At 53.6% G+C, this 25,641-nt stretch overlaps 1 protein-coding gene across 1 annotated transcript; it reads left to right on the top strand.

Annotated features, from left to right (window-relative positions):
• Window positions 1-987: 987 nt before the first annotated feature.
• On the top strand, window positions 988-24,696 carry LOC135313008 (cytochrome P450 26B1). Its single transcript, XM_064448798.1, has 6 exons — window positions 988-2,090; window positions 4,230-4,454; window positions 17,103-17,378; window positions 18,416-18,571; window positions 19,657-19,938; window positions 20,888-24,696. The coding sequence occupies exons 1-6, from the start codon at window positions 1,887-1,889 to the stop codon at window positions 21,278-21,280; spliced, it is 1,536 nt and encodes a 511-aa protein (XP_064304868.1). The 5' UTR covers window positions 988-1,886; the 3' UTR covers window positions 21,281-24,696.
• The last annotated feature ends 945 nt before the right edge of the window (window positions 24,697-25,641 follow it).

Here is a 25,641-nt window from a genome sequence, read left to right as displayed (position 1 = left end):
AATTTATTGGGGAGGGGGAGAATCATTGCCGGGGGCAAATTATTGTGGGGGGTAAATCGCTGAAAGAGGAACTCGTCGGGGAATAAATCTTGGGGGGGTGGTGGGGAAGAAGTCATTACAAGGGGGAATCGTTAAAGGGTTGAATATGGGAGGGGGGCATTTTAAGGGGAGGTAGGTCTTGGGAGAGGGAATCATTACCGGGGGAAGTCATTTGGGGTTAAATATTGGGGGGTTTCATTGTAAGGGACAGTCGTTAAGGGTTAAATATTGGGGGGCTGATCACAAGGGGAAATCATTAAGGGTTAAATACGGGGGGATCACTGGAAGGGGGAATCATTAGGGGTTAAATTTTGGGGGGGCTCATCGCAAGGGGGGGAATCATTAAGGATTAAATATTGGGAGGAGTCACTGCAAGGGGGAATCAAGGATTATATACTGGGCGATCATCGCAAGGGGGGGAATCAAGGATTAAATATTGGGGGGTCATTGTGGGGGGGAATCAAAGATTGAATATTGGGGGGCTCATCACAAGGAGGGGAATCATCAAGGGGGGTGGGAGTCATTGCGAGGGACAAATGTGAAGGGGGGATCATTGCAAGGAGGGCATCACTGAGGGTTAAATTTTGGGGAGCGGGGTGATTTGGGGGGGGGGGGGTAAATCATCGCGGCGAGGGGAGCCGGGGCTGAGCCGCGCTTGTCTCTCCGCAGGCCGGCGGTGCGGACGGCGGCGGCGGCGGAGGAGGTGGAAGGAGGAGGAGGAGGAGGAGGAGGAGGAGGAGGATGAGGAGCGCGGCGTGACCGTGCGGCGGGCGGCGGGCCAGGGCTCGCACGCTCCAGCGCCGCGTCCGCCCGGCTCGGCCCGCCCCCCCCCGCCCCCCCGCCCCCCCCGGAGCCCTCCGAAGTGGGGGTGGGGGTGCGGGGGGAGCAGCCGTGCTGGCGGCCGGCCCAGCCCCGGCTTCCCCGCCTCTATATAAACACACATTGACTTTCTTTTTTTACTCAAACTCAACATCGAGAGGGGCTATGCCCAGCAGCCCTGCCTCCCGCTTCACAGGGATCTGTCGAAAAGTCTGGGGCTAACAAATAGCCGGCATATAGAGATATATATATTTATAGAGATATATTTATATATATATAGATAGAGATATAAACCGATCCGTCTCGCTCTGTATGTATAGATACATATATATAGCTATTTAATTCTTCCATCTCTCCAGGTCGTGGCTGAATTATTTTATGATTTTTTAATATTTTTTTTTTTAAATCTCGCTCTTCTTTTTTTCTTTCATTTTTTTTTTCCCCCTTCTGGTGTGTGTGGCTTTGCCTTGAAAGCGAGGGAGAGCCAGAGCATCCGCATTTGGACTTTTGGGGGTGTCTTTTTTTTTCACCCCCCCCTTGTTCTTTAATTTTCTCGCGTTTTTGGCTGCTCAGTTACCCCCCCACCCCCTTCTTTTGGGGGTCTCTCTTTTTCTTTTTTCCCTTCTCTTTTTGTGTTTTGTGCGTGCGTGTGGACTTTTTATTTTTCCCCTCCTGTGTCACTCTGTCAAGTTTATTCCAAACAAGAACAAAGTTTTCAGAAAGGGACAGAGGAGAAACAGCTTTTTGCCCCCCCTTTTTTTCCCTTTTTTTTTTTTCCCCTCCTTTTTCCCCCCAAATTTCCCGCTGCTTTTCTAACCTGCCAGCGGAGAGGGGGGCGAGCCCGGCCCCCCCAGAACCCCCCAAGCAGGTTTTTACCAATCTCCGCAATATCCCTCTTTTTTTTTCTTTTTTTTTTTTTCAAATTTTATTTTTTCCCACCCCGGGCGCGCGTGTGTGTGGGTGCGAGTGTGGTGCCTGTCAAGGGGCTGTTTCTCTCCCCACCCTCCTCCTCCTCCCTTCTTCCAAATATGCTTTTCGCAAGTTTCGACCTCGTCTCGGCACTGGCCACCCTCGCCGCCTGCCTGGTGTCGCTGACTCTGCTCCTGGCCGTGTCCCAGCAGCTGTGGCAGCTCCGCTGGGCCGCCACCCGCGACAAGACCTGCAAGCTCCCAATCCCCAAAGGCTCCATGGGATTCCCTTTAATCGGAGAAACCTTCCACTGGCTCCTGCAGGTAAGGAGGATTCCCTTCCCTTCCAGCCCTGGACCGCCTTTTTTTTTTTATTTAAAAAAACCCTCTTTTTAATTTTTTTCTTCTCTTTTTTTTTTTTTTTTTCCCTATTCCTTTACGATTGCATCATGCGGGTTCCCGGCGAGCTGGGGAGGTAGCTGGGGCCGGGGGGTTGATTGCGGCTGGGGAGAGCGGAGGGTTTTTTTTTTGCGGAGGGGGGAGGACAGGACCGGTGAGCCCGGCCTGGCTGAGCTCGGCCCTGGGCGGCCGCCCCGCTGCGCTCCAGGCCGGGGCTTTGCGGGGTTCCCCCGGCGGGGGCTGCTCGGGGCCGGGGAGGAATCTCGGGGGTCTCCGCCAAGCTGCCAAAAGTCTCCATTCCCCCCCTCCCCAGCCGAAATTCTTGCTTAAAAATTAATTTAAAAAATTAATAATACTAAAGCGGGGGGTGGGAGGTAGCCCCGAGGCGAGGGTGGGTGTCTCCGGGGCACGGAGCGGGGGGTCCCCGGGTCGTATCCCCCCGCTCGCACCCCACGCCAGTGTAATGGGGCACGGGGAGAGCTTCTCGCCCCCCCCCCCCCCACCCTCCCGACCCGCCCGGCTCCGGTCCGGTCTTGGGGGAAGCCCGCGGAGGTAATCGGTAGATTAACCCGGGATTAACCTTGCTAAATGCTGAACAGCGGCGGGCGAGGCGGGATCCCCTCGGACGGCGTTGGGAGAGGGTGACTGCCAAAAAGAGAGGGAAAAAAAATATTAAAAAAAAAAATTAAAAAGAGCGAGGAGGAGAGGAGGGAGGAGGCGCCCGAGGGGTGCCCCGGGCTGGGGACACCCGGGGATCGCAGCGTCCCAGAAGGGAACCCCGGAGGAAAAATTAGCCCGAGGGTTTCCCCCCCCCAGCCCTCTTTTAAGGCAAAATAAAAATAATAATAATAATAAGCGACCGCGAGCCCGGTGAGGATGCTCCGGTTGCGGTTCATTGACGGGAGCGCCGAGGGGGCGGCAGAGCCCGCGGAGGGGCAGGACAGCCCCGTCCCGGCTGCGGGGTCCCTCGGGGTGTCCCGGGGCGTCCCGGGGTGTCCCTCCACCACCCCCCCCCCCCCACGCCGCCGGGGAAGCCCCGACGTGGGAGCCCGGCTCCCCGGGCGGCCCCCTCCCCGCCAGCGGCGCCGAAGGGGTTAACCGCACGCTCTCAATAGGGCTTTATTTTTTAAAGAAATTTATCAGATTTTTACAGGGGGACCAGAAAAGGGTTCTCGCTTTTCCACAGGCTCCGTCCAAACAGAGTCCAGGGCTAAAAATACAAAAATTTTGTATAAATTGGACTCCATTCGAAACTTCTCCCACATAAAGGTCCTCTTTGTGCTGCCCTGGAAATGGTGTACAAATAACTCTTTATTAATGCCACAAAAAGGACTTTAATTATATTTACGCAGATCAAGAAACAGGGTCACCTGAACATCTAAAAATTCACAACCGCGCTTTTGTTTCAAAATAAACACACACGCACTCGCAGCCCGGCACCGGGGCGCGGAGCTGCGGCCCGTCTCCCCACTCGGGATGGGGTTTTTGGGGAACACTCCCCCCTCCGCGCGGTTCCAGCCACCCCCTCGCCGACAAAAGCCCCCGGAGCATGTGGGAAAGTTATTAAACCCTCTCAAATCTGGAGATTTACTTAAGCAAATTGCAGCCTTTCGAGTAAATTCAGCCCGAGCGAAAAAAAAAAAAAAAGAAAAAAAAGAGAAGGTTTAAAATTGCCAGGGGAGGTAAAAGTAGAAGTAAGAGGGGGGAGAAGGAGGAGGAGGAAGGGGGGAGGAGGGCACCGACCCCCGCCGGGGCGGCGGGAGGAGCGGGCGCGCCGTCGGAGGGAGCCGGGCTGTGCGTGCGTGGGTGGGTGGGATGTCGGGGTTACCCCGCTGTTCCCCCCCTCCGGTTTCCCCCAGACCTGCAGGCGCGATGACACCCCCCCCCCCCCCATCCCCATGTCGTTTTCCCCCCTCCCACTCAAGCGGAGGCTCCGTGGGGCTCCCCACGCGTGGGTGCGGCTACGCGGGGAAGCCGTGCGGTAACACCCCCCCCCCCCCACCCCCTTTCCACCCGTGTTTCCCCCCCCACCTCCTCGCCCTCCCTCCCCCTCCTTCCCCGCAGGGCTCCTGCTTCCAATCTTCCCGGCGGGAGAAATACGGGAACGTTTTCAAGACGCACTTGCTGGGGCGGCCGCTGGTGCGGGTGACGGGGGCGGAAAACGTGCGCAAGATCTTGATGGGGGAGCATCACCTGGTGAGCACCGAGTGGCCGCGCAGCACCCGCATGCTGCTGGGGCCCAACACCGTGGCCAACTCCATCGGCGACATCCACCGCCACAAGAGGAAGGTGAGGTACCCACGCGAGACCGGGACGCGGGGGCGTGGGGGGGCCTGGGTACGCGCGTGGGGCGGGGGGCACCCATCTTCCTCCCTAACCCTCCTCTTCTTTTCCCTCATCTTCTCCCCGAGGACACCACCCCCCCACCACCCCCCCCGTGCGTGGGAGGTCCCGCGTGGGCGTCCCCCCTACCCGTGTCCGCACTCAGTGCGTTTAAAAAGGGCGATGAGGAGGATAAAGGGTGAGCGGGGGTGTCACACGTGGGGCTGCCCCGCAGGTTGCTGCTGAGGATGGAGGTGCTGCCCCTCTCCCCCCGCCCCCCAATACCCCCTCCCCACAACCGGTAACACACGTGGAAGGGGCTGCCGTGAGCTGAGTGGCCAGCGCGGTCCCGGAGGGCTTTTAAAAGGGTGATGCGGCCGGTGGGAAGCGGGAGGGCACAGCGTGGCGTGGGGCAGAGGGGAATGGGGGGCACACACACCCCCCCCACCCCCCCATTTCCAGGCTCCGCTGGGAAGGGTGTTGCAGGGAGGCCCCGTGGGATTTGTGCTTGCTGGTGGTGGGGTTCTCACGGCACTGAGCATCGTGTTGGATTTCTGGGAAATTGGGGTGCTGATGGGGGTCCCAGGATGAAGAACGGGGGGGGGGGGGGACACACAACATGCTGACTCAGCTGGAAGGGGGCTGAGACCCTTCTGGGCCTCACATGGCCTCTCCCCCTTGGTGGTCCCGGGGTGAGACCTCCTTTACAGGCCCTGAGGCAGGCAGGTAGCCGGAGCAGGCCGGCATGGGGGCACGGCTGACGGCACTCGTGTCCCGTCCTCCCCGGGACAGGCTCTTTCCCAGCTGGATTGGGGCAGGCGGTGGATTTAGGGTGAAGGTAATGTGTCTGCCCCCGACTCTGCGGTGCGGAGGCGGCGCTGCTGGCAAGGGGAGCGCAGCACCCAGCGCCAAGAGGCTGTCCCAGTCCCTGCCCCGAGGCAAGGTCCGCTCTCCTCTCTCTGCTCCAGCAGGATTTCCTATGTTAGAGTCTATATTTCTATCTAATCCCTACCAAACCCAACCACTCGCTCTTTTCTCCTGGGGGAGAAGAGGAGAAAACAAACACGCCGTGACACCCGTTAGTCACATCCCTTAACGCGCTGGCGGCCGGTACTTGAGCGGTACCGCAAGGAACGCGGTGTCAGTCCCTACCCGGGCAAACCCGGTGCTCGCAGTCGCGCCGCCGTTTGCTTGGGCTACTTCTTTTTCGTCCTTAAGGAGGGAGATATCTTTCCCAACCTTGCCATCAAAGAGAAAGGGCGGTAGTTCATGGGGCTGCCTCCACCACGGAGCATAATTTGCGGCAGGAGCGGTGCAGGGAAATGGGGGGCGATGTGCTTTACTCTGGCAGCGGAAGGCAGCAGCTTTGGCTCCGATTTATTTCCTATTAAGGGAGGGTTAAGCGGCAGCAGCCAGCGATTTGAAGGTGACTCTATGCTCCTTCTTTTATCTTCTGCGCAGCAAGACAATTTTTTACCGCTGAAAAGCGGGTAGCTGAAGGCCTTTGGATGCGATCGCCTTATTAAACCTGTGGGATTCAGACCTCAGGCGCAGACACTTGGGGAGGCGAGGACAGCGTGGGTTATGGGAACGGGGTCACGGAAAAGGGAGGCCTGACCTCTGTGGTATCCTGATGGACTTGTAATTTGTACCGCAGCTCGGATGGGGAGTGCTGGCACCGGCAAGGAGCAATACCAGCAGTGTAGGAAGGGGAGAGCCTCTCTCCCTCGGTATTTATACCTGATGGTCTCACTTTTGTGTTTTTACCTAGTGGGAAATATATGGCCCTCCCTAAACTATGAATCCCAATGCTTTTGGGTTTTTCTGAGCCCAAAGTCAGGCCTGGATCTCTATTCTCCTCCTCAAAGCCCTTTTGCCTTCCCGATTTTTTGCATCATGCGTAATCCCAAGCTGGCAAGGATCCTAATTCCTCCTTAAGGGATGGCTAAAGCCTCCTGAGAACAGGTACTCTGGCAAAACACCCTCCCGGGCTGGCCCTTGCCAGCCGTGCCTGCTCCCGCTCGCACACCTTGCCTCTGCGCTGAGCTCTGGCGTGCCCGAGAGCAAACGCTTTCCCCGTATCAGCAGGCCCAGGGATGCCAGAGGAGCTACTTATTTTTTCAGCTTCTCTTTCAGCGGCACGGGGATGGGGATGGGCTCAGCTGATTCCCTTCCCTTTGAAAGCGGGAGGTTATTCTGATTCCTTCACGTGGTCTCTTAATCACCATTTGCATGTTGAGCATCTCATGCATCACGCACCCTTGGGTGCTCCCTGAGCCCCGCGGCCGCTGGCACTGCCTTCTCCCCCACACAAACCATCCCTCGCCCTGGACCGGGTGAGTTGTGCACCCAGAGAAAAGGGGAACCTGCTTCTAACAGGAAGGGAACAGATGATTTTGTTCTTGGTGAGATTGCAATGACCAGATTGAAGGTTTTTCCAGGCCAGGTGCCTTCTACCGGCAGAAATTGCCAGCGTCTTTTGAGTCCATTAGCCCTGAGCTTTTGTTGCTGTTAAATGGTGTTGACTTTTAACTCACCCCATCCTGCTGCTGAGACCACGAGAGGTGAAAGCACTAGATTTAAGATTTAAACTTGTTCCTTCTAGGTAGAAGTTTTTCTCTTAGGCACCTGGTCTGTACCTTCCTCTTGAACTGCTGGGGAACGGAGCTAAGATCCTGTTGGCAGAGGACAGCATTTTTCACAGACTTTGCCAGCTTTCATAGTAAGAATGCTGGTATTAATAGAAAATATTAAAAGAATTGGAGCAGGCTCAAAGCTCCATGGAGAAGAGCAGTAGTGCTTCCTGGTTGTATTCTGGTTTTTAGCCCATCTCTGAGCTTGAGCCTTCTCTCACTAGTGGTTTATCTTTTTCTGGTCTTGCTAGAAATTGCACATGAGGTATAATTTCTCCTGAGGCTGCTTGTGGTGTAGGGTGCATGAAGCCCCATGTGCTCACTCTCTTCTGCACCTTGAACCATCAGGGGCATCTCTAACTCTTGTTCCACCAACCTGTACATGGTCACCACCGGCGATGAGTCCTCGCCATCTTTCTATAAGACCTTATTTGCACTTATCTGCAGCAGCACCGGCAGATACTCTTTCATCATTCCCTGGCAATTGAGCTGGGGTCTCCTCTTGATGGGACGGATTGCCACTGAGATGTGAAGACAAGCTCTAGCAAAGATCTTTAAACCCAATGTTTTTCTTGCACAATGTTCCTGGTAGCTTGCCATTGAACTCGCCTGCTTTGCTGGCCATGCATTGCAAAGCTTTCCAGAGAGATTTAGCTCTTCAGTGTAACTTCAAGGCCAGCCAGCTGCAGCTATCCCTACTGGATCTGCTGCAGGACACTTTGCCCATGACGGCGATGGGATCAGAGATGGGTCAGACAACACAGTCTCTGGAGCTCTTCTCTTAGGTTTGTGGCTCCCTAATTCAGCTCCTTCTCGGGATCTTGTACAGATTCAGTATCCCCTTCCATAAAGCAGATGGATGTCATCCTCTCCATCCTAGAGGCTTAAATCTTGTGGGTGTTAGTGAAGGAGTCTGAGATGCATGTGTGAAAGGTGCTCAGAAAGAACAAAGCCATATTAACAAGCCGGTAACTACGGCAGCTTTCTGCTTTCCCATCCCCTATTTATTAAAGCTCCCCTGCAGGAAGCTGTCAAAGTTAATATAAATTGGAGAAAACTTCCCCCTTTTGGGAAATGAACTCTCCAGTTATTAAAGAGGGGGTCTCTGGATATTAAAGTCAACTTTGCCCAGGGATGTGACAGCTTGCGGGGCGGGATGGAGGGCGAGAGCTGGCTGGGAGCGGGGCTTGCCTGCGTCAGGGGTATCGTGTTATTGCAGATGTCATCAGCGTTGGCTCTGTCCTTGGCCCGAGATTAAGCTGGTCGATAAGAATAGTTTACAAGTAGTAAACAAAAGCAACCCAAAGCTCCTCAGCCTCTCTCCTGAGATAAATATCTCCTGAGAGGCTGTTACTGCTGTTGGGTCATGGAGTTTATGTTGGTGTCGGAGAAGGATCTGGGCCACCCGTGCTGTGGCTCGTTCCCCCACGGTGGAAGCAGGTTGCTTTCACATCTGGCTGAGCATGGGCATGTCTTTCCTCTAGCTTTTTGGTGGCAGATGCCTGCCCCTCTCCATGACATGAAGGGTGCGCATCTCCCCTTGGGGTGAGATGTGACATGTCCCCAAGGGAAGGGAGCGCCTGCTCTCCTACAGTAACTCGTTGGGAAGGGGAGACTGGGGCCGGTGCCTGGCTGAGGGTGCTCCTCGCTCCACTGCCCGGGGCTCTCCCCATCCTGCTCTTGTTTTGGCAGCACAGTCACGCCACCTCTGCCATATGGGTCATGCTGGGATCCTGTCCCAGTCTGGCGTTTCATGCTTAATCTGTCCTTTTGGACACCTTCAGTTCCAACTTATACTCATGAGCTCCCATTTATACCTGTGAAACCCCAGTGAAATCAGTGCAGTCACTCCAGATTTACAGCATGTGTCTTCTGGAAGCGTCAATCCCTGGGTCAACACGAGCTGTAACGAAGGCAAAGCAAATCTGCTTTTAGGCATGGTGATAGCCTGGGCTCTGGTTTTATGGGATATAAGGCCAGCGGGAAGTTGAAGTTCAGCAAACAGAGAGGGAGGCACTCCTGTGCCTCCGCCTGTGAGGGACCCCAGCACCGGAGTGGAGAAGGAAATGGGAATTGGAAATGGCCAGGACACACGGCCCTTAGGTTTTAGGTCGAGACTAAGCAGTGCCTGGGGCCAGGAAGGAGTTTCCCCATGCAGGATACGCGCTGCCGGCGCGAGTATGCTACGGTGCACGGGGAAGGTGGGACTCAGACTTTCCTCGGAAGCATCCAGCCTTGGCAGGAGAGCGCTGGACTTGCCGGCCCTGTGCTCTGTTCCAGCATAGTAATCCAAAAATAGGCACAGCTGGCTTAAAAAAGGAAAAGAAAGAATAAAATAAAAGCAGTCCGTGGGCCGGGTAGACATCCTAGGCCCAGAGACTTGAGGAGGAAGCAGACAGTGGTGCAGAGAAACGGCCTGTTTTGTCTCACTGTCCAAAACTACATCATTCATTAACACACCACAATTAATGTTCTGCCTCGGAGGCATACAAGTGTTGAGCTTATTAGCACCAAGTAGAAAGGTCTGAGGCTTTAATATAGTTTGCAAGAGGATTAAGAACACAAAAGGGGCCATAAATTTACAGCCAAATATAAACCAGCTGCTGTAGGCTGGACTGGGCAGGGGGGAGGGAAGGAGGGAGACGGGGGAGAGGGGCGGGAGGAGAAAGGAGGGATGGGAGGTGGCGGGAATGTACCTTTCTCAATACAAAAACCCCTGGCCCAAGTTGTTAAGAGGATTTTTTAGTTGTTTGGGTTTTGTTGTTTGTTTGTTCTTGTGTTTTTTTTTTCCTTCTTGCATTTCCAGCCCCACTGCCCTCCTCCGTGTAACTTGTAAATCCCACGGTGGAAAGGAAACCATCCCCTTCCATACGACACCCCCCCCCCCCCCCCCCCCCAAGTTGTATCAGTCAGCTCAGGCGGGCTGGATTCCAGCTGCCATCAGCTGGCCCGGCCCCAGCCCCTTCTTGGTGTGTCCGTGTTGGGCTGCTGCCCTGGGAGCTTTAACCCACGGGCAAAAGCCACTGGAGCTGGAGAAAAGGCTTCCATTGACGGAGGAGGGCTCCCGCTCGCGGTCTTGGGGAAGAATTTGTCAGCTAGGTTGGCTCATTGACTTTAGACCAAAGAGCGCTGTCATCTACAGTGGTGTAAATCCAGAGTGATTCCAATGGATTAAAAAAAAAAGCAAAGCACAGGCATTCCTGCCTGAAAGACAGATTTAATGCGTTTTTCATAGCACCTTCCACCCCAAAATGCCCTGCAAGCTCAGACCCTGCTTTGAGAAGCTGTGCTGTGTTGGAGCGCGGTTACAGCCCAGGAGCTGTGCAATACCCTGCGAGCTGAACCTCTTTAACGTAGGCTTTTCTACCTTTCCGTGTCACCTGGGATGGACGTTGTGGGATGTCCTGTGAAGCAGAGGGAAGATGGGACCCTTCCTCGGTCTGTAATGCTCTGTGCTGGGTGGAACTGGGGTCTGCAGCCCATAGCTCTGTGTGGCTCCAGGCTCCACTTCAGAGCAGGAATGGGGGATGCCAGGAGCTAATCCCAGAGATGGGTTGGGGAGCTTTTCAGGCTCAGGATCCCTCCTACACCGTCTTTGTGTAGCTTTGGTTTTCTACCGTGTCATACTCCATCCTTCCAAGCAGCTCGAGCAACCTGCTAAGTTGTGGTTTGTAATATCCTGCTCATCCTTATGGGGACCGAGTCCTTTGTTTCAGATTAACGATGCTCTCCATTGCTTCCGTTACTTCCCAGGTGGCACTTCTACTACTAAATATATTTCTCTGTCAGCCAGCTTGCTCTTCAACTTCCTTCTCCTTAATTTTGTAGGGTGACCTTGGGTCATTTCAGCCCTTGTCATCTCCTCCCTGGGCTTAGTTTAAAGCTCAGAAGAGGCCTCGTTGCTAGCCTGCAGGAGCTCGCGCGTTGATAAGCAGGGACGCCTCTGCACCGGCAGGTGTGTGCTCATCCCCATGGAGGTCTTGCAAGACCTTACTCAGGATTTCGGCAGCAGAGCTGCTGGAGGAAACACTTTTCCAAGCGTCTTCCCCCATTTCTGCCAAGAGACCACACGTGCTCAGAAAGGCATATTTATTTCACCTTCGGGATGGAGTGGGCTGCATCATGGGGCGGGTGTTTCCCTCCCATCCCCTCCCTGAGCGTGGCCATCCCTCGCGCTCTGCTCTGCTCCCAGCTTGTGGGGCACTTGGCAGGACCAAGGGCTAGGAGCTCTCATGGAAGAGCACTCAAGGCTCGTTTCTTTGCCAAGTCTGGCTTTGCCTCTAGGACAGTCCTTGCTCCAGGTTACTTAAATGCATGGGATCCACTCCCTTTGGTCCCCCCTCCATGCTGCAGGAATATGCAGGGGGTCAGCAAAAAGGGGACTTTTCTCCTCATATTTCTCCTCCATTGGCTCAGCTGTAGTGGACAGGGCACTAATCCTGCTGCCTGGGCAAGCTGCTCTCTTTAGCTCTGGGTAAACTCTCGACTCCACACCACAGATCTGGGATTATCTGACCATGCAGCCGGGTGCCTGGTGGGTTTGCAGGATGCTCCTCCATGGCTCCAGCCAAAGACACCAGCCACAGGCAGTGGGTACGTGCCCTGTTGGACTTCTTGGCCAGCTGATCCCACCTTTCTAATCCCTCCTGGCTGGACGCAGCTCCCATTTCTTTGCGATGCTCTCCCTTGTGATATTTTCTTTCTCTTTTCCTCCCTGTGTTTGATTCCCTCCTTGAAGGGCAGTGACAGTATGTAAGGTGAATTTTGCTCTCCTCAAATGCACTGATTCCTCATGAATAAGTGAGGGGAGGACACTTGGAGCAGCACTTTGGAGATGGTGTAGGCACACAGATGCTGAAGAACAGCAGCGTGTTTAGGTATCCCCATAAAGTAGGCTAATGAGCCTAGATTGCTAAATCTAGCTGGTTTCTGGTGCTGATGGATTTTTTCAGACACGAGGCAGTTTTTGAGAGGGGGGTGCTCAGACAGATGTAGGGTGTCCTGCTCGTTCCCTGCTCTCACCCCCAGCCTTTACATCACAGCCCCTGTAACCACATAGCCTGGTACAGGTTTCGGATCGAAAGCAGTGTCTCCTATGCTGGTGTGGAGGGCTTGTAGGAGAGCTGCTCGTATGTGGGGTGGTCTTTGAGCCGTGGGGGAATGGGGTGCTTGGGTTCGTTTTTATTCTGAACTCCAGTGGGAATATGAAATGGTAGAGTTTCTCACAATCCTAGGTGTTTAAAAAGATTTAAAAAAATTAGGAGTATGGGCAACCTTGAAGGGTGCATGATCATCATAGCATGGCCCAAGGATGCTGAAATGTTCTTTACATTTTTTTCCAGGACTTTTTTTATTGAGATTTATTTTAATTTCAGTAAAACTGCCTGTTGCAAAGGCACTCCATTTCTTTTCTTCAGCTGGGCCGAGTTTGGAGGGTCCAGCTACTGTAACCAGGCTCCCTTTGGAGACAGGTCGCAGTGTTTGTGGAGCCCTTGCATTTCTCCCTGGGAGAGGTTGCTGCCTTCAGCTCCACCGAGACACGGCGCTCCTCACCTGCACTCTGCGTGCAGCGCTGCGCTTTGATGGGCAAGCCCAGCATTGCTCATTTTGGGTGGTGGGGAGCCGAAACCTTCGGCTTTTCCCTCTCATTGGTCCTGGATGGAGCACGGCAGGAGACCCTGGAGTGGTCCATGTGCTCTGTTTTCCAATGACAGCATGGGGAGAAGAGGCATCAGCTCTTTGCTCTTTGCCTGTGAAGGGCAAAGCCCTTTAAAAACAGAGGGCAGAGTGTCAGGGCAGCGGTGGGGTTTTGTGGAGGTCCTCTCCTCTTTGCGGTGCCTTGCGTAGTCTTCCCAACTTTTTTTGCTGTGTTTTCACTTTGCTTGTGCTCCTGATGCCAGGGGAGCCTCTTGCCCATGAGCCTTCTCATCCCGCTCCAAAAATACGATGGTTTACAAGCCCGCTGGAGCATGGCAGTGGGCTCCATGTCTGGCAGCCCCGCGTCTGGTGCCGGAGAGAGGCAGACATCCATTATAACGTGGCGACAGGACAGGGTTGGGACAAACACTGCCTGCCCTTTGAAACATTGGAAGAAATAGTACGCCTCCAGGTTGAGACATTGCTTTGGATGCTTCCTGACAAGTCCTGCCGGCCAAGCCGCCGCTGGGTGCCAAATTGGTTCGTGAAAACGTCTCCATGCTAATCGTGCCTTTGTTTGGTCGAGCCAGCAGCTCTGGCCGGCACGGGCTGGACAAGACGCAGGTGTCTGATCCCAAAGCGTAAGTTTTAGTCCTGGAGGGGAGGAAGGAAAAGCTCCGTTCCCTCTTTGCCGAGCTGATGTGCCAGGTGGGACCAGGGGAGACCGTGGCCAGCAAAAGGCAGGGGCTGAAGCTTGCGTTTGGCATGAGGAGGCTTGGCCAGCACCAAGAAGGGGTAACACAGTGAAAAGCATCATCTCTGCTAACTCCTCTCCACCCCAGCCTCCAAATGAAGCCTTTGCTATGCATGAAAATGCTGAGGGTTGAGGTTCAGGGCTCTTCATTCAAATGTCTTCTCCTCTGTGGTGTGGTTTAAGGACAGGGCTGGGGTATTCTCCAGCCAGCACCGGGGGCAGTTTTGCTGTCACAAGGAGCTGGACCTGTCCAGGAGATCCTGGAGCTGAGACACTGGGAAGGAATTTTCTGCCTTAGGAAAACCATAAATCTTTAAATATCCTGTTTCCACTACGAGACAGAGTTGGAAGTTTCCAGCCAGGCTCGCTGGGTGGTGGTGTCTCCCTCAGTGTGGGGTGAGCATGTGTGTGTAAATGAATGCCCCCAGACAGAGCAAATCCCCAGACTTTGTTCTTTTGGGACATATCAAAATGTGAAAAAAACAAAAGGGTGCTTCTTCTAGCATCCCTGAAAATTCCTGGCCACCGCCCCGGCACTGCCGCTGAGGCCACCCGGACGGACCCCACCATGGCTGGGCTATTGCATCTCGGTGTCAGCAAAGCTGAGCATCCCCTTAGAGCTGATTTTGCCTCTTGGCAGCTCTGGAGCAACTCTTTTTGCGCCGATGCTCCTTGGCATTGCCCGGCCTTGCTTCGGTAAGCGGCCGAGATGTTCGGCTCGGCTTCACTAGAGGGCGCAGGAATTTTAGGCTAGAAACGCGCGGAGGTTTGTCGGGGAAAGTTGGCTGCCTTTTCCTCCTTTTTAATCAACTGGAAAGATGCAGGGTTGAACTGGAGGTGACTGGAAGGGGATCCAGACTTGCGTCTGGCTGGGGAAGGATCTGCTGACATCTGGGATTAGGCGGCGTGGAGTGCGGCGGCGGCGAGTGGACGGGACGTTGCAGCGAGCTGGCAGCGTGGCCAGGGCTCGCGATGTTGGCTGGCCCCGTGGCCGGGAGCTGCAGGCTCCGGCAGATGTGGGGTGCAGCCGGCTGGGGCGGGAGCAGCCTGATAACAAAAGGACAGCTCAAAAAAGAGCGAAAATAGAAAAAAAAAAATGTCACCAAATCCCCCGTGCTAAATGCTCCCACTTTTACAGGCTGGGCAGGTGCTGTGTTGACCTCCATAGGGGCTCAGTCTTCTCTTTCTGAGGGTCTCCTCTGTGCTTTTGCTACACATCACTCTTTGGGACAGGCATTCTCCTCTTCGGAGTCTGGCTTCGTCCGTGGGGTGTGGATCTGGCCCCAGGCTTGTTCTCTGCACCACCGCAGCAGTTTCTGTGCAGAGGCATTTCTTGTGCTGCTGTACTTTTTGCAGGGTTGGCGGGGTGGTCCCTGAGCACTCTGCCACTGGGAGATGCTGGGCAGAGCTGGGGGAGGATGGGGATTGCCCCAGGTTGGGACCCCCAGGGGCCATCTCCGTCAGGATGGTGGCTCTGAGCAGGGCTGCAGCCCTGGCGCACCTTAGGCAGAGGCTGTCCTACCATCAGCTCTGCTTTCAGCTGGAGAAACTGAGTCACGGGAAGCATTTGGGGAGAGAGCAGCGTGATTCACTGGGGTCCTTATCCCAGGCCCTGCAGCGTGGATGAAAGGCAGATGCCAGCTGGATGGGGAGACATGGATATCCCTTTTCCGGCCCCACTCAGGAGGTCGGTCCTGTCCCATCCCTGTCGAGCAGCTCACGGCTGCCAGCTCTCCTCCAGCTGGCACTGCATCAGAACCTGGTGTCTTGCTCACAGCCACCAGGAACTGGCCCTTCGTACCTTCCCCAGGCAGCTGAAGGGCTCAGCTTTAGCACCTCCAGCTTTTCTTTTCCGAGCTGCTGCTTTTTCGCCCCCTCACACAGGCAGGTCTGCCTGAGCATTGCTGTCCTTTCCAGGCTTAAAAATAGCTTGTGAAGCACAGAGAGGCAGCAGAAAGCAGCAGCCGCACCGTCTTGCATGCTTGCCGTGATCTCACCGCGGCCCCGCTGTTCGTTCATTCATTCCTCCGCTCCGTTCATTCATGCCTCCCCCTGCACAGCCATCTGGGGACGGCTGTCTGTCTGCAGGCAGATCTGTCCATCAGGCTGCTTGCGTTTTCTCTCCCAACCCTCCTACCATTCTGCTTGCATGCTGATATTTCCACGGGGAGCCTCAGAGCTCTGCCCACCGTGTATTGTGTGATGAATTTTACTCGGGACTCAGCCCGAGCACAGCTCGTTATGAAGTGGCTCTTGTCGAGCCTCCTGCCCGGGGCTGTGAGGGGACAGTGGTGTTATTTCACCAAACAAACTCCCAGCAAATGATGCGCGTTAGCAATGAGGGGTCGCAGCCAGGAAAATGTTACCTTTCCCTCTGAGTGCTGACTGCGGAGGAAATTCTCACATTTACAGCTCCAGTGAGTCCAGCACTCATGGAAAGAGGGGCGGCTTTGATTTCTCTCCTCTTGTTGGTTTGATAACTTTGCAGCTCCCCCACAGTGCATTGAGCCCCTCCGGGAGCTGGCCCACCGGTGGAGGCTTACGCAGGTTTGCAGCTCCCTCCTTGGGAGCCTGTTCTAATTTGATTTTCCTGGAGGCCTGGCATGTGGCGGTGCATATGTGTGTGCTGCCGTGTGTGTGTGTGTGTGTAGGTTAATAAAAAATAAACAAACAGCACTTTTTCCTCTGGTGCACTCTGGGAGGGATGCGGCGGGGATGCCGAATGAAAGCGTGTGCTGTGGGCTGCGCCGGGGAGGGCTGAAGGGACATTCCTGGCATTGCTGAGCTCCTCGTGCAATGCACGGGCCCTGGCCCAAATTGGAGTAAGGAGCCGTTAGCATCAGGGACCTGGGGAGGCCCACTCCCGCGCAGTGTTTACTCGCAGAGCTTAAATTAATACTGTCTACTGACATCAGGTTTTTTGCCCGGTTTCCCAAGGAAATGAGCCGTGTGCGATCGCAGCCTCTGGGTACGTGTGTGTGTCTCTTCCCCACTTCAACCCTTGTCTAAGTTCAGCCAGATTTTACAGAGATCCTAAATGCCTCAAAAAAAATTTGCTTAATTTTTTACATATATGAAAAAAGGGTGGTTCATAGGTGGGAGAAACTGCTGATGCTTCCCATTGAAAGAAAACTTGCGTGTGTCCGCATGCATGTACAACTGTAATCTTAGACACTAGAGAATCCCCATGGAAGACGTTTATTGGTAGCATCCAAATCATGTGATGAATGTAACTGGGAGCCATGAGACACAGACCCGTGGGAAAGCCAGCTCCATCCGTCCTGCTGCGTGGGGGGTGAAGCGTTCCCTCCCGTCTCTGGTTTGCACCGTGTTATTGCCCGTCATTCGTGATGGTTGTGGTGGGGGTGAGCCGGTGGAGGATCCGTCAGCTGATATTTCTCCATTGACCCTTTTTGGCAGCTATTTCAGGAATCAGTGATTCTGGGTGATGAATTCTGGATGATGACGAGTCTTCTGTTCAGCACAGGAGACTTGTGATGTCTATTTTGGTGGGCAGAAGCTGGCTACTAGAGAAGGCAAAGATGAGGGTGTTGGGGCTGTGTAGAAATCTCTGCTCACTCTCTTTTGTAGGTTTTCTCCAAAATCTTCAGCCACGAGGCACTGGAGAGCTATCTCCCCAAGATCCAGCTGGTGATCAAAGACACCCTTCGGGCCTGGAGCAGCAACCCCGAGTCCATCAATGTCTACCATGAGGCCCAGAAACTCACCTTCCGTATGGCCATCCGTGTCCTGCTGGGCTTCCGCATCCCTGATGAGGAGCTCAACCGCCTCTTCGAGGTCTACCAGCAGTTCGTGGAGAATGTCTTCTCCTTGCCCGTGGATCTGCCCTTCAGCGGCTATAGGAGGGTAAGAGATTTGGGCTAAATCCTCCACCAGCTGATAACACCAAATTAGTGGGATTAATGGGGCAGTGACTAATCCCCACCTCCGCTGGTTCTTGGTGGGCTGTCTTGTCACCCTCCGACCTCTAGCAGAGGGTCCATTCTGGGATACAAAATCCTCTTTTGGTAGAGAGGAGAGGGAGATCCATTCATAGGTTTTTAGAGTGTGCGGTTCAATGCAAGGGAGAATACACTCAGGACTTGCCCTAATTGAACATGTAATTTTCCCTCACTTGCAACTGGCAGTTTTGCTGTATATTTTTGTTTGTGGGACCCTTCTCCTGTTAATTCCCTCCTGCCCCCAGGGTGAAACAGGTCAGTGGACCTTCTAATTCCAAGAACTATTCTACTTGATGAATGATGATGCAAAATGAAAACTTAACAAAAAACACAGACAAAAATATTGTGTTTTTTTTCCATGGGGAATTTTGATAACAGAGATACGGGGTTTTAAAATTTATTTTTGTGATTATCACTGTAAATTTTGTTACTGCGATCTGACCACATGAGTGAGCCCAACCATTTGCAGACCCGAAGCATTTGCAGCAGCAGGTTAGCCCGGTGCAGCTGCACTCAGATAGGAATTGCTTTACTGAGACCAGGTGATAAAATTGCTTGGGAAGACTATTACGCTCCCAGGAAGAGGATCCTTTCAGATGAATTGACTTTCCTTTGAGAGACAATTTTCCCAGGGGCTGCCATACATCCCAGGGTGAGCTGGAGGCCTGTGAACTGGTGCAGTACTGGGGCTCCCACATCAGCCCTGTCATTTGCACATAGGTGCTGATTACTCTTGCCTCTAATCTCGCCCGCTTGGGACTTGCTCCTCCTGCCCAGGGAACAACTTCATCATCTTTATTCTTCTCTTTGAGCATCTGCAACTGCAGTTGTATTACTTAGACGTGTTGTCCTGAGCACACCTCCAGCTCCCGGGGATGCTGGGCTGGGGATGGTGGAGCTAGCGTCGTGCCCTGCGTGGTCTGATGGCTTCCCACTCCGCAGGGCATCCGGGCACGCGAGACGCTGCAGAAGGGGCTGGAGAAAGCCATTCAAGAGAAACTGCAGAACACGCAGGGGAAGGACTATGCCGATGCGCTGGACATCCTGATAGAGAGCGGCAAAGAGCATGGCAAGGAGCTCACCATGCAGGAGCTGAAGGTAAAGGTCTTCCCCATGGCCACCTTGTCCTTGCTGTGGTCAGGGCAGGGCATCCCCAAAGAGTAAAGCCTGAGCTGCTGTGAGGAGGACTTTTTTGGGCAGATCTGAGATGGCCAGTGAGAACTGGGGGGACACAAGGTGTTGTTGGAGCTGCAGATGAATCCTGACCTGATGGATCATGGTGCCAACCAGCCAGTTGCTTTCCTATGAGAGGTTGAGGGAGCTGGGGGGGTTTAGCCTGGAGAAGGGGAGGCTGAGGGGAGCCCTTCTCGCTCTCTGCAGCTGCCTGAGAGGGGCTGGAGTGAGGGGGGGGTCGGTCTCTGCTCCCAAGTCACCAGGGACAGGACGAGAGGGAACGGCCTCAAGCTGCGTCAGGGGAGGTTTAGGTTGGAGATGAGGGAAAATGCCTTCCCTGCCAGAGCAGTCAGGCCCTGGCACAGGCTGCCCCGAGAGGTGGGGGCGTCACCGTCCCTGGGGGTATTTAAAAGACATGTAGATGTGGCACTTGGGGCCATGGTTTAGGAGGCCTGGGGGTGCTGGGTTGGTGGTTGGCCTTGATGATCTTAGAGGTCTTTTCCAACCTTAATGGTTCTATAATTCTATGGGCCATATTTATTTGTAGATCATGTTTATCCCTTTCTAAAAAGCATTTCCAGGGAATACCGAAAGACTGTACAGGTTTGCTGAAGCTTTCAGCCTTGACCAGCTTCACCCCATGACCCATCCAGTTTTATGGTTGCCTCCTTTGCAGGGCAAATGAGCCCTCGGCAGATTGTTATCTGCAGCAGGGTCATGGCATAACTTGACCTTCATGTGCTATCAAGAGCCATCCCCAGGGTTTTTTCTCCTGCCCGTCCAGTTCTCAGCATCCTCCAAGGCTTCCTCTGGGAAGCTCCTTGTGGAGGATGTCCAAGAGGTGTGTCTGCACAAGGACCTTGCAGTTAGACATCACCAGGCTGGAGAGCTGTTGGGGAAAAAAATGCCCCATGGCAGCCTGCGTGCCTGTCCCTTGACATGCCACAGTTCCTGGCCTGTCTGTCTGTCCATCCCTTGTGTCTTACCCCAGCTTTGCTCTTGTCTTTCAGGATGGCACCCTGGAGCTCATCTTCGCCGCCTATGCCACCACCGCCAGCGCCAGCACCTCTCTGATCATGCAGCTCCTCAAACACCCCCGGGTCCTGGAGAAGCTGCGGGAGGAGCTGCGCAGCAAGGGCATCCTCCACAACGGCTGCATCTGCGAGGGCTCGCTCCGGCTCGACAACATCAACAGCCTCCACTACCTGGACTGCGTCATCAAGGAGGTGCTTCGCCTCTTCACCCCCATCTCCGGGGGGTACCGGACGGTGCTGCAAACCTTTGAGTTGGATGTGAGTGTTGCCATCTCTTTGGGGTGCGGCTGCACCGTGAGCTCCCCAAAACAGCCTTTTGCATGTTGTTGCAAAGTTTGCTTGAGCTAAGCTTAGATGAGACCTCAGGGAGGACAAATTAGGTCTTCCCGTTGATGGGAGGTGGAATTGCTCTGAATTAAGAGGAGGGTGATGGGATCTGGCCCATGGCAGGGAAGGGATGAGCTCGGGCTGTCAAAGAGAAAACAGGCATGATCGTTCAAAGAGCAACTCGTGGCAATGTTTGATGCCAAAGACTAAACTGGGGTGTGACAAGGGAAAGGTTTACTGCAAAGGGCATCTCCAGGCTGCTGGATGACAGGCGGATTACTCACCGCAATGGCTGGAATTTCCTACTAGCAAAACAAAATCTTGAGACCTGGCTTGTCAGTGTAAATCCTCCTAATGTGATGATTTGAGTCGGAAACCTTTCAAAGTGCTCAGGGGATGATAAATCCACCCCGTTTCTCATTGCCCAGGCCCTGACATGTGCGTTGGGCGTGTGGGACTGACAGGTGGCAGGGCATGAGCAAAGCCACGGGATGCTCTGGGGAGGGCTGGCCGGTGCATGGGGCACAGCACGGGCACGAGAAAAGCTGCTTCCCTTTGCCCTGCGGCAGTCAAGCACCGCGGGGCTCCTGGTAGGAGACTCCTGCCAGCGACAGCAAAGCAAATAAATACCGACGGATCATCCAGCGGGTCCCTGGGATAGAGGCAGGAATAACCCCAGGTTTCCTACCTCCCGGCCCTTTGTGCTGTGCTCTCTGGTTTTCCTTTAAACCTGCATCATGCTCGAGTAATAAACATGAAGAAAAATGGTAAAAAGCAAGACAAAGCAAAATGAATTTATCTTCTTCTCCCGTTCCCTCTCCCTTTGCAGTAGTGTTGACTCACTCTGGTTTTCTCCCCACCCCTTTCCTCTTCTCTGCAGGGTTTCCAAATCCCCAAAGGCTGGAGCGTCATGTACAGCATCCGGGACACCCACGACACCGCCCCCGTCTTCAAGGATGTAGACGTCTTTGACCCAGACCGCTTTGGGCAGGGTCGAAGCGAAGATAAGGACGGCAGGTTCCACTACCTCCCCTTCGGAGGAGGCGTACGGACCTGTCTGGGCAAGCACCTGGCCAAGCTCTTCCTCAAGGCGCTGGCCATCGAGTTGGCCAGCACCAGCCGCTTCGAGCTTGCCACCAGGACTTTCCCCAAAATCACCCTGGTGCCTGTGGTCCACCCAGTCGACGGACTCAAGGTCAAATTTTTCGGACTGGATTCCAACCAGAACGAGATCCTGACGGGGACAGATGCCATGCTGGGGGCGACGGTGTAAAGCCCACGCCGGCGGCACGAGGGACGGGTGGCCAGGGGACGGAGGGGTGGGGTGGGGGCAAGGGGACGAACAGAAGGGAAGGAGAGAGGGATGAGAAGCTTCTCCACGATGCTCACTTCGCAGAGCCTCCGGGTCAGGACTGCTTTCTCCACCGGTGAAGCTGCCAAAACAGTTTTGTTCTTCCTGTGGCGGGGTGGAGAAGGTTGGGGTGTCATCGTGCGTCTTGTTTCCTTCGGAAGGAGGAAGAGTTGCAAAGCCCGAGTCAAGCTGGGATGTCTGACCATACACAGTATCTAAATATTATAAATATATATATATAAATATCTATAAAACACTTCTGCTGCGAGGAGGAGCGCTGCAAAGGCCCGACTGCGGGAAAGGCTTTGGAAATCAGCTGGCGATCAGAGGTCTGGTGTCCCGGGTGGCTCTTGGGTGGCCTCTGATCTTTTTTTTTAACAGTGTTAAATTAGCTGGTGATAACAGTGTTTTTGTGGTTTGTTTTTATTTTTTTTTTTTTCATTTGTTCAGTTGTGTTCTTTGTTTCAGGGCATTGGAGGCTTTCCTTGGTGAGGGGGAGACAAGCGATGCCCATTCCCGTTCCCTCTCCCGCTGTGCTGGGGCAGGCTGGGGTGGGGGGGGGGGGGGGGGCTGCCATTTTGCCTCCACGGCGGGACCGAAAAACCCTGTGGTGTCTTGTCCGGGGCCGAGCGGACGGTGAGCCGTCCCTCCGAGGCCTCGGACGAGTGCATGTTTGCATTTTGCAAAATGCATTTGTGGTCTGGGTGTTGGGGGTGTCTTTTTTTTTCTCGTTGAGTTTCCTGCTGCTGCTACACGGCCTGTGTGCACCCATTCCCCCGCCGCAGCCCCTCACCGGCCCCTTCCTTGTGCGGAGGCACCCGTTTTGGGGCATTTTGGTGCCTTTGCTCTCCCTCAAGGTGCAGGCACCAGCCTCCAAACTGCATGGCCCCGCCGACCCACCACGGCTCCGTGAGCACCGGGGTGCTGAGCAAAGCCGCCCCGCTCAGAGCTGCTCGTTTCAGTGCGTCGTCTTCGATGGGAGGCATTTGCATTAAAGGTGATCTCTATAAATAAGCCAACGTATGCATTGTTTGTCTCGTATTTGGGTTTTGTTTGGCGATGGGAGAGCTCGTCAGGAAGGAGAGCGAGCAGTGGGCTTCTTGCAAGCTGTCTGCCCTGTCCCACCCGGGAGAGGGGCCCTGCCCAAAGCTTCTCCGGCACAAGCAAGCGTCCACCAAGGTATCTTGCATTTGAATTGCTGGGTGGATTTATGTTATTTTATTTTATTTTGATTTTTTTTTTTGCATGCAAGAGGCTTCTGGGTTGACTGTGAGATGGGTGGGTTGTGTTGAAAGTGGACATGGCCTTGCACGTGGGTGCAGAGCAAAAGCTCCCTGAGTGCCCTGGGAGGCACCAAGCACCAGGCTGGGAGATCCCTCTCTGACTTGAGGCATCTCTGCCCATCCTGCCCAGTCCCAGTCCTCTCCCATCTCCTGCCCTCCAAGGTGGAAAGAACAAGACAAAGACCATGGCTGAGACCTCTCCTAACCGTGATGGGAAAAGATCTCATGCTTGGGTGGTCAGCTTGGCTTTCTGCTTTAAAGGTGTCCAGATAAGTCAGAGGGGTTGAAATAAGAGAGGTGAAGGGGCAGATGTGGCTTACCAGGTTGCTTTGCAGGTTGTGCTTTTGACGAGCGGGTGCCTCTTTGGAAGGTCGAAGGAAGTGTGAAGCGAGAGATGGTGATGGCTGCCTTCGCCAGCCCATCGTCTGGTGGGGGCAAGGAGGAGGGAGGCAGTTTTTTAGCCAGGGGAAGCACTTGAGGTTGGATTGCCGTCAGCCAAGCTGCCAGAAATGCCCCCAGGAACATCCCAGCGGATGGTCTCCACTCCTATCAGGGTGCATGGCTTGATTTTCGGGTTGATTTAGCCTGAAATAACACTCCTGATCTTCTAGGGGATGCCATTCAGATCCAGACCTTGCCTCCTGGTTGGTAAATCACGTGCCAAACCCAAAAGCAAGGTCTCAGGAGCCTCTGGCTACGTGCACCATGCCGCCGGAGCAGAGGCTCAGCTAGTTTGCCAGCCTGGAAATTTTGAGTGAAACACCACTAGCTCAGGTGCTGTTGAGATTTCAGGTATTTTCCTTGTCCCTGATGGAGAGAAAAGTTTCCCGGTGATAAAAGGAGCTTAAGCGCAATCAAAATCCTAAAGGGCAAAGAAGCAAAGAACATAAACCTGAATGTGGTGGGAAGGGGTGAGTCTCCCAGGGGCAAATATTTGGGGGAAAGGTAAGCGGCACTGAGGGTGTCCATGGTCTTTGCTGATGATGAGCCCTTGCAGGACATGGGGGCGGGGGCAGGAGGTGGAGGATGCTCTGCCAGGGAGGAGCTGCGGGGTGAAAACCCAGCAGAGACCCACCACCGGGTGCTACCCAGCAGCCCCCCATGTCCAGCTGAGACCAGTCGGGGCAATAAAACTGTGCTCGGGGGGAAAGAGGAGGCTGAAAAAGGGGGAAAGCTGGAGAGAGGAACGGACAACAAGGTGAAAAGGTCCAGTTAAAGCTCATGGGTGGCTTCGTGCCGTGCTACAGCAAGCAAAATCTCTTGGGCAGACTTTTCCGAAAGGGCTCGGTCCCGCTTGTGCTTACGGGAAATCGGTGAAGGGTTTCACTGAAATCTTTATTTTAACTTCCAATGTCATTACAACGTGAAAACCAAACATGCTTTTGAGTGAGTGGTTGATTGGAGAGCGGTAATGTAAGATGCATACATCCATTATATATATATGCTTACGTCATGTGTATATATAATGTTTGTGTGTGTGAGTATTTAATCTAGGCATAAGTAAGTCATGCTTTTGTTTTTCCATTCCTAACTAATATAACTTGACTAAAAAAGTTGCTGCAGTGGGTTTGCAGAATAAAGCACTTTGAATCTCAGAATTGTTTGTTTTTGTTTATTTTTTTTTATTTTAGCACAGTCCAATTTGCTATAATATTATTTTATACACTTTTTTTTTTGGTCTGTCTTTATAAACTATTATAAGTACTATTTTTGTTATAATTCAAAATAGATATTTAGTATAAAGTTTTGCTGTTAAATATTTGTTATTTAGTAAAATATGAATTTTTTTCTCTTTATTGTAAACATTGTCTGGAAAAATATTAATATGTTTTATCACAGTTGTTTTTAATATTAAAAAAAAAGAAAAAAGCACTTGTGGGGTTTTTCGTTATGAAATTGGTGCCGTGTGAACATGTGTTTCAGTCATGTGGTTTTTAATATGTATATAATATTATGTGTCGCATATTAAAATGAATGTTGTGTATTTTGTGATCTTAAAAAAAAATAATCCATGTGGCTATTTTATAGACTTCCATAATAAAAAGAGTCGAATCTCCAATCTTTTTGTTTCATATTCAGCTGCATCTCCTCTTGAAGGGCCTGTGACCTCCTGGTTTGTGGTCTCAGGGTAACACCCCCCTCCTGGGAACTGGGGCACCCCCCAGGTGGGATTTTTGCACCCACTTGAGGACCTACCGGTCTCCACGGCCAGGGTGGAGGCTTTACTGGCTGGCACGGATTAAAATACAGGAAATTCCACTTAAACATAGGAAGGATTTTTATGGGGTGGATGGGCAAAGGTAGAAGCAAGTTTCCCAGAGATGTTGTGGAGTCTCCATCCCCGGAGATACTGAGAGCCCTGCTGGACACGGTCCTGAGCAACCTGACCAAGGTGCCCCTGCTCTAAGGTCCATCCCACCCTGAGGGTTTGTGAGCTCCAGGACACCCAGTTTCTGCCCAAAGCTTTTACCCCTCCCCAGCGGGAGACAGAGGCTGGACAAAACAAACAGGAGGGGAGGGAACGGTGCATATCTCCAGTTGCGTATGTGTCCTGGCCTTTGCTGCTGGCTTCTTCAGGAGCTTCCACCATATAGAGATGGCCCAGGAAACTACCATGGGTTGAAGAACATACACCCGACAGCTGATTTCATTGACGGGCTAGATGATGGGCAGGATGTGTGTGGTGGACCAGATGAGGCAGGACACACTTCCCAAGGGTAGCCCAGGTAGGAAGGGTCCTGTGATGGGCAGCAGCAGCACTACAGGCTGGGTGGGAGCAGACAGGTTGTCCCCCACCCTCCCATCATCTCCCAGTTGGGCTACTGGGAGATTGACAGCTCTGGTAATCGGCTCCTCAACAGATCTGTGCCTCAGAGTTTTCTGTGAGTGGGTCTTGTTTTGAGCCTCTTAAACTCAAAAGGTTTTAGGAACTTTTGGTGCTGGGTGGGGGGATGAAGTGCTGGGCAAGCAATGTGGCAGCCTGCGGACAAGCTACTGGTG

Source organism: Phalacrocorax carbo, chromosome 4, assembly GCF_963921805.1.
Source record: "Phalacrocorax carbo chromosome 4, bPhaCar2.1, whole genome shotgun sequence".
NCBI classification, from domain to species: Eukaryota; Metazoa; Chordata; class Aves; order Suliformes; family Phalacrocoracidae; genus Phalacrocorax; species Phalacrocorax carbo.
Note: the sequence above shows the minus strand (reverse complement) of the source record. Positions and strands in the feature narration are given on the sequence as shown.

What these genes read in the sequence shown, in the direction of transcription:
- LOC135313008 (XM_064448798.1), top strand. Translation starts at nt 1,887, where the DNA reads ATGCTTTTCGCAAGTTTCGACCTCGTCTCGGCACTGGCCACCCTCGCC. An exon ending in CCTTCAGCGGCTATAGGAGG is followed by an intron (nt 17,379 to 18,415) that starts GTAAGAGATTTG and finishes CCCACTCCGCAG; the next exon opens with GGCATCCGGGCACGCGAGAC. An exon ending in TCACCATGCAGGAGCTGAAG is followed by an intron (nt 18,572 to 19,656) that starts GTAAAGGTCTTC and finishes CTTGTCTTTCAG; the next exon opens with GATGGCACCCTGGAGCTCAT.